The sequence below is a fragment of the Nerophis ophidion genome, linkage group LG04 (genome assembly GCF_033978795.1).
Source record: "Nerophis ophidion isolate RoL-2023_Sa linkage group LG04, RoL_Noph_v1.0, whole genome shotgun sequence".
NCBI lineage: Eukaryota > Metazoa > Chordata > Actinopteri > Syngnathiformes > Syngnathidae > Nerophis > Nerophis ophidion.
In genome coordinates, this window is record NC_084614.1 from 13,027,701 (window position 1) to 13,035,965 (window position 8,265).

General features: G+C 37.4%; 1 protein-coding gene across 1 annotated transcript in view; it reads right to left on the reverse strand.

Annotated features, from left to right (window-relative positions):
* Nucleotides 1-4,790: 4,790 nt before the first annotated feature.
* The window catches only part of matn1 (matrilin 1), a 21,379-nt gene continuing 17,904 nt past the window's right edge, over nucleotides 4,791-8,265 (reverse strand). The window contains exons 8-10 of the mRNA XM_061897097.1: nucleotides 6,906-7,058; nucleotides 5,122-5,202; nucleotides 4,791-5,036 (exon numbers count right to left, since the gene is read on the reverse strand). Coding sequence (XP_061753081.1) covers nucleotides 4,987-5,036; nucleotides 5,122-5,202; nucleotides 6,906-7,058 — 284 coding nt within the window. The 3' untranslated portion in view covers nucleotides 4,791-4,986. The remainder of the gene's footprint in view (nucleotides 5,037-5,121; nucleotides 5,203-6,905; nucleotides 7,059-8,265) is intronic.

Consider the following 8,265-nt stretch of genomic DNA (forward strand, 5'->3'; position numbering starts at 1 on the left):
GATAAGTCATATTTATGAGTTAACAAGTCATGTTTATTAGATAAACTCATGATAAATAATGAGATAAAGTTACATTTATGAGATAAAAACTCATGTTTATTCAATGAAGTCATGTTTATTAGATAAAGTCATATTTATGTCATGTTTATTAGATGAAAAGTGATGTTTATTAAATAAAAAGTCATATTTGATTTAAAAATTAAAGTTCATTAGATTAAATCTTATGTTTAATAGTCATATTCATAAAATAAATGTCATGTTTAATAGTCATATTTATGAGAAAAAAGTCATGTTTATTAGATAAAGTCATGTTTATTACATGAAAAGTCATATTTATGAGTCATGTTTATTAAATAAAAAGTCATGTTTGTGAGATAAAACAATTATATTAGAAAGAAAGTCATGTTATTGAGATAAAAAGTCATGTTTATTTGTCATATTTATAAGATGCAGTCATGTTACCGAGATAAAAAGTGATGTTAATGAGATAAAGTCATTTTTATGAGATAAAAAGTCAGGTTTATTAGATGAAAAGTCATATTTATGAGTCATGTTTATTAAATAAAAAAGTCATATTTGTGAGATTAAAAATATGTTTATTAGATAAAAGTCATGTTTATTAGATAAAAAGGCATATTATTGAGATAAAAAGTCATGTTTATTAGATTAAAAAAATCATGTTAAGAGAAAAAGTCATGTTTATTAAATAGTCATATTTATGAGATAAAATGTGAAGTTTATTACTCATATTTATGAGATACCGTCATGTTACCGTGATAAAAAGTCGTTTTTATGAGATAAAAAGTTAGGTTTATTAGATGAAGTCATATTTATGAGTCATGTTTATTAAGTAAAAAGTCATATTTGTGAGATTAAAAAAAATATGTTAAGTCATGTTAACGAGATAAAATGTCTTGTTTATTAGATAAGAAGTCATGTTTATTAGATGAAGTCATATTTATGAGTAATGTTTATTAAATAGTCATATTTGTGAGATACAAAAAAATGTTTATTAAATAGTCATGATAATGAGATCAAAAAGTCATGTTAATGAGATAAAAAGTTATTTTTATGAGATAAAGTCATGTTCATTAGATGAAAGTCATATTTATCAGTCATGTTTATTAAATATTAAGTCATATTTGTGAGATGAAAAAACGTTCATTAGATAAAGTCTTGTTAATGAGATAAAAAGTCATGTTTATTAGATTAGAAGGCATGTTGTAGGGATAAAAAGTCACGTTTATTGGTCATATTTATGAGATACAGTCCTGTTACTGAGATAAAAAGTCATGTTAATGAGATATAAAGTCTTTTATGATAAAAAGTCATGTTCATTAGATGAAAAGTCATTATTTATGAGTCATGTTTGTTAAATAAAGTCATATTAGTGAGATAAAAAAATTCTTCATTAGATAAAAAGTCATGTTAATGAGATAAAAAGGCATGTTTAATAGGTAAAAAGTCATGTTATTGAGATAAAAAGTCATGTTTATTACATAAAAGTTCATTTTTATTGGATAAAAAGTCATGTTTAATAGTCATATTTATGAGATACATTCATGTTACTGAGATAAAAAGTCATGTTAATGAGATAAAAAGTCATATTTATGAGATAAAGAGTCAGGTTTATTAGATCTAAAGTCATAATTAGGAGATAAAAAGTCAATTAAGTTAAATCGAAATTATATGAAAACAAAATATGAGATAAACTTATGAGGGGAAAAAAATCATAACTGTGAGGTAGTCACATTTTGAGATAAGAAAGTTTTAATTATTACATAAAAACCTGCAAGTATAAGGTATAAAGATATTAAAAAGGTGTTGTGTTATTGTTTGTAATATAACACCATCTTTACACCAATCGCTTACTGTTTGGACTGAGCTTTCAACCGGAAGTGGAGGTGCCGTTCTGTCTTATGGTCGTCCGAGGCGTTTCTACCCGTATAGATTCACCACTCCAAGCAACGTTTGGAAATTTCACAGCGTGTCTGTCTATCTGTGTTGGCCCTGCGATGAGGTGGCGACTTGTCCAGGGTGTACCCTGCCTTCCGCAGCTGAGATAGGCGTTTGGCTGTAAAATTGCCTAAGAAAAAGTAGCATGCTAGAATGCTAACATTAGCATGTGTCAAGTACTAAGTCATGTGACTCTGAAGTGATTGGCTGTAAAACTAGCCCCAAAAAATGTGCATGCTAAAATGCTAACATTAGCATGTGTCAAGACGGTGTGGCGCAGTGGAAGAGTCGCCGTGCGCAACCCGAGGGTCTCTGGTTCAATCCCCACCTAGTACCAACCTCGTCACATCCGTTGTGTCCTGAGCAAGACACTTCACCCTTGCTCCTGATGGGTGCTGATTAGCGCCTTGCATGGCAGCTCCCTCCATCAGTGTGTGAATGTGTGTGTGAATGGGTAAATGTGGAAGTAGTGTCAAAGCGCTTTGAATACCTTGAAGGTAGAAAAGCGCTATACAAGTACAACCCATTTATTTATTTATTTAAGTACCAAGTTATGTGACTCTGAAGTTATTGGCTGTAAAATTGGCCCCAAAAAAATGTGCATGCTAAAATGCTAACATTAGCATGTGTCAAGTACTAAGTTATGTGACTCTGAGGTGTTTGGCTGTAAAATTGCTTAAGAAAAAGTAGCAAGCTAGAATGCTAACATTATCATGCGTCAAGTACCAAGATGGCTGCAAAATTGGCTGAAAAAGTTAGCATGTTATTGTTACTCCGGGGTCTCCGTTGTCGCATTTTATGCTTCATATTGCAAGACACATTTTCAATGGGAAACAGGTCTGGACTACAGGCCTACAGACTACCACTTTAGTACCCGCACTCTTTTACTATGAAGCCACGCTGTTGAAACACATGGCTTGGCGTTGTCTTGCTGAAATAAGCAGGGGCGTCCATGATAACGTTGCTTGGATTCTCCAAACATTGTATGTACCTTTCAGCATTAATGGTGCCTTCACAGATGTGTGAGTTACCAATGCCTTGGGCATTAATACACCCCTATACCATCACAGATGCTGACTTTTACACCTTGGGCTTAGAACAATCCGGATGGTTCTTTTCCTCTTTGATCCGGAGGACACCACGTCCACAGTTTCCCCCAAAACATTTGAAATGTGGACTCGTCAGACCATAGAATGCTTTTCCACTTTGCATCGGTCCATCTTAGATGAGCTCGGGGCCCAGCGAAGCCGGCGGCGTTTCTGGGTGTTGTTGATAAATCTCTGTGGCTTTGCATAGTAGAGTTTTAATTTCCACTTACAGATGTAGCGACCAACTGTAGTTACTGACAGTGCTTTTCCGAAGTGTTTCTGAGCCTATGTGGTGATATCCTTTACACACTGATGTCGCTTTTTGATGTCTGAGGGATCCAAGGTCCGTAATATCATGGCTTACGTGCAGTGATTCATCCAGATTCTCTGAACCTTTCGATATTACCGACCGATATTACGGACCGTAGATGGCGCCAAGCTGTCCCTTTAATAGCTGTGATTGTAATGTAATTGATGTTAAAGGCCTACTGAAAGCCCCTACTAGCGACCACGCAATCTGATAGTTTATATATCAATGATGAAATATTAACATTGCAACACATGCCAATACGGCCTTTTTAGTTTACTAATTTGCAATTTTAAATTTTGCGCAAAGTATCCTGTTGAAAACGTTGGTATGATCACGCGTGCAAGTGACGTCTCGGATTGTAGTGGACATTTTTTTCCAACCTGATCACAGCTATAAATCGTCTGCTTTAATCGCATAAACACAGTATTCTGGACATCTGTGTTGCTGAGTCTTTTGCAATGTGTTCAATTAATAATGGAGACGTCAAAGAAGAAAGATGTAGGTGGGAAGCGGTGTATTGCAGCCGCCTTTAGCAACACAAACACAGCCGGTGTTTCCTTGTTTACATTCCCGAAGGTGAAGCTTTACCACGGAACAGAGCGGTCACGCGAACATGGTTCCCGACCACATGTCAACCGGCAGGTTTCGGTGAGAACATTTTGGTAATAAGTCGGCTCTTACCGTAGAGATGAGCGGAGCGTCCTCCTGCAGCTGCGGACTCTCTTGCCTCCTCCCACCGGAGACACTGGCGGTCACCACAGCCCTCCGACTTTCAGGTACCATATACTCTCACTAAAACACTAGTAACACAATAAGCAGATAAGGGATTTTCCAGAATCATCCTAGTAAATGTGTCTAATATCTGAAATGCTCCCACTGCCCTCGCCTTTTTTTTTCTCTAGTCCTTCACTCTCACTATCCTCATCCACATATCTTTCATCCTGGCTCAAATTAATGGGGAAATTGTCGCCTTCTCGGTCCGAATCGCTCTAGTTGCCGGTGTCCCTGATTGTAAACAATGTTCAGATGTGAGGAGCTCCACAACCCGTGACATCACACGCACATCGTCTGCTACTTCCGGTACAGGCAAGGCTTTTTTATTAGCGACCAAAAGTTGCCAACTTTATCGTCGATGTTCTCTACTAAATCCTTTCAGCAAAAATATGGCAATATCGCAAAATGATCAAGTATGACACATAGAATGGACCTGCTATCCCCGTTTAAATAAGAACATCTCATTTCAGTAGGCCTTTAATGAGTGGTAAGTATATTGATGCTGGGGTTAAATTCGACATGCATGAAAACATGAATTTGAGAACATTTTGCAGGAAATGTGTGGGTCCGTGAGGTCCCACGAGACCACAAAAAAAAAAAAAACTTTTGACGTACTTCCTGTTTTTGAGAAAATAAAGGTTGTGCCCTAATGATGAGACATATTTCACAGAGGACGACACTTTTTTTTTTTTTATCCCCACCGTTTCCCTATGAGGGAAGACTTTTATTCACAAAACGCACAGGCCGGCGACGGAGGTCTCCATGGCAACCGAAGCTTAGTTCCCCCCAGGTCGGCCGAGGACAAACGGAGGAGGCTACGAACCGGTTGGGCGTGGACACGTGTCGGCCGGATCCTCCTCAGACGATCTTGTTCTCGAGCAAAGCGATCCTCTTGGACATAGTCTCTAGTAGGAGCGGAGTTCAGGACAACAACGATGACAAAAGTAAATAAAAACCAAAAAAACCACCCGTGTCAACTTTGAGGAAGGATATTTTTCTTTGTCAGCGCCTGCAGGGCCTCTTCTACTTTCTTCTGGAACTTTACCAAAGTGTCGCACTCACACGGGTCTTCCTCTGTCGGGACAGGACATGAAACGAGGTGAGGCGGGGGTGGGTGTTTTTGTATTCCTACCCTTCTTGAGACACCAACAAGGAAAAGTTCCGACAATATGAGGACCGGTGAAGACACTAAGGACATAAATTATGGTCCCAATAAGGAGAATGTCTCATTTGAACCCCTGCTGGTGACATCTGTCCAAATGAGGGTGGTTCCAAAAAGGAGGGGTTGTTCAAATTGACTGTGTCGCTTTTAAAAAGGTCAACATATGAAATAACAAGTGTGTAAAACAAATGAAGTGCTCCCCATCTGGTCAACATATGAAAAAAACTGTAAAAAATGAAAGAATTGAAATGTGCCCCAAATGGCCAAAACTATTTAAAAAAATATGTATATATACAGTCGTGGTCAAAAGTTTACGTACACTTGTAAAGAAGATAATGTCATGGCTGTCTTGAGTTTCCAATCATTTCTACGACTCTTATTTCTTTGTGATTGGAGCATAGACTTGTTGGTCACAAAAAAACATTCGTGAAGTTTAGAGATGCCACCTCAGTAGAAGCGTTTAAGTCCCATCTTAAAACTCTATACTCTTTAAATACACCCCCTTTTTAGACCAGTTGATCTGCCGTTTCTTTATTCTACTATGCCCCCCTCTCCTTTGTGGAAGGGGGGGCACAGGTCCAGTGGCCATGGATGAAGTGCTGGCTGTCCAGAGTCAGGACCCGGGATGGACCGCTCGCCTGTGCATCGGTTGGGGACATCTCTGCGCCACTGAACCGTCTCTGCTTGGGATGGCTCCACTGTGGACTGGACTCTCACTATTTTGTTAAATCCACTATGGACTGGACTCCCACACTATTATATTAGATCCACAATGGACTGGACTCTCACTATTATGTTAGATCCACTATGGACTGGACTCTCACTATTATGTTGGATACACTATGGACCGGACTCTCACTATTATGCTAGATCCACTATGGACTGGAATCTCACTATTATGTTAGATCCACTATGGATCAGACTCTCACTATTATGTTAGATCCACTATGGACTGGACTCTCACACTATCATGTTAGATCCACTATGGACTTGACTCTCACTATTATGTTAGATCCACTATGGATCAGACTCTCACTATTATGTTAGATCCACTATGGACTGGACTCTCACACTATCATGTTAGATCCACTATGGACTGGACTCTCAGTATTATGTTGGATCCACTATGGACCGGACTCTCACTATTATGTTATATCCACTATGGACTGGACTCTCACTATTATGTTAGATCCACTATGGACTGGACTTTCACACTATTATATTAGATCCCCTATGGACTGGACTCTCACTATTATGTTAGATCCACTATGGACTGGACTTTCACTATTATGTTAGATCCACTATGGACTGGACTCTCAGTATTATGTTAGATCCACTATGGACTGGACTCTCACTATTATGTTAGATCCACTATGGACCGGACTCTCACAATTATGTTAGATCCACTATGGACTGGACTCTCACAATTATGTTGGATCCACTATGGACCAGACTCTCACTATTATGTTAGATCCACTATGGACTGGACTCTCACTATTATGTTAGATCCACTCTGTATGATGAGAATAATCACACTATCATATACACACACACATGTACATATATATATATGAATATATACACACAAATCGTTGGCAAACGCCACATGTTTCACCTTGACAGATGTTGATTTGCAGCTTCTTGGCGATCTGCGTCATGGCCTTGAAGTCGGCGGTGTAGAAGTAGTGCTCCTTGGTGGGCTCCGAGGCGATCTCCTTCAGTTCGTCCTCCACGGCGTTGCCCACCCCCACAGCGTACATCTTGAAACCTGTGACACACACACACGGTGACACCTTAGACTTAGACTTCCTTTATTTGCATTCAAATGTGAACTTTACAGTACAGATAAGAACAACATTTCTTTGCATTAGCTGGCTGTAGTGCAGGAGGAAAGAGCAATAAGGTGCAGATATGCTTACATAAATATATTGCACTTTTGCACATGCATCCACGTTTATGGATGTATGTTATATTGTCTTTATATCCCAGCGAGCTAATCCATTTTGGGGGGAATTGAGGGGATTATTATGACTTATTATTATGATAATATGACTTATGACTTAAAAGCTATATCATCAAATTTTTAGTGATGCCTCAGTGAGTACATGGCACACTCACAAGCTGTATTGACATTGCACTAATACTTTGTTGCTGTCTGATCATCCGCCATCAACTGGATTTGAAAAACTCACTATATTTGAACGCCAAATACAATTAATAGTTGGCAAATATGTTTTTTTTAAATAATAAGGAAATATTTTTGTTATTTCTCATTTTCAAAACCAATATATAGATTTTGTTGAGCCTTTAAGTTTGGTGCCGGGGGCCCAGAAGGGTCTAAGTCATAAACATAAGTGATATTTTAATTATTATTATATGAATCTAGATCAGTTTCAGGTGTCTGTCGATATGGAATTTGAGTTTTTTTATGTTTTAGGCTCTTTTTGTCAAAAACCTGTTTTTAATGGAAAAAACACAAAACATGCAATATTTTCCCCCAAAAGGGTATCAAGTGCAATATTTAAATAACAATGTCAATAATTCACAAGAACACTGATTTTTATTCATTATTTTTTGAGCATTGACATTATTTGAAAAAAAATCCCACTAAAATTATTGGAGACCCAAACACTCAAAGTGTTAAAAATAAGTCTTTTTTTCCCTCAATGCTTTAATTTGAAGATCACTTTCGGTTTTATCTGTAGATTATATATACCGTATATATATACATTTTTAAAATCAAATTTTCATGTATTTTCTTTTGTTGGTTTCATGCTTTTTTGTAAAAACAAAAAAGTTTTTAGCAAAATTTCCCCCCCCAAAAAATGTCAGAGTACTATATTTGATGTGAAGTAATTGGAGCCTTGAATATTTCCACAATTCATTACAACAATGATTTTGAGTCATTATTGTTTTTTGAGCAATGACGGCTTTAAAAAAAAATCCCACTTAAATTCTTGGGGACCTAAACAGGC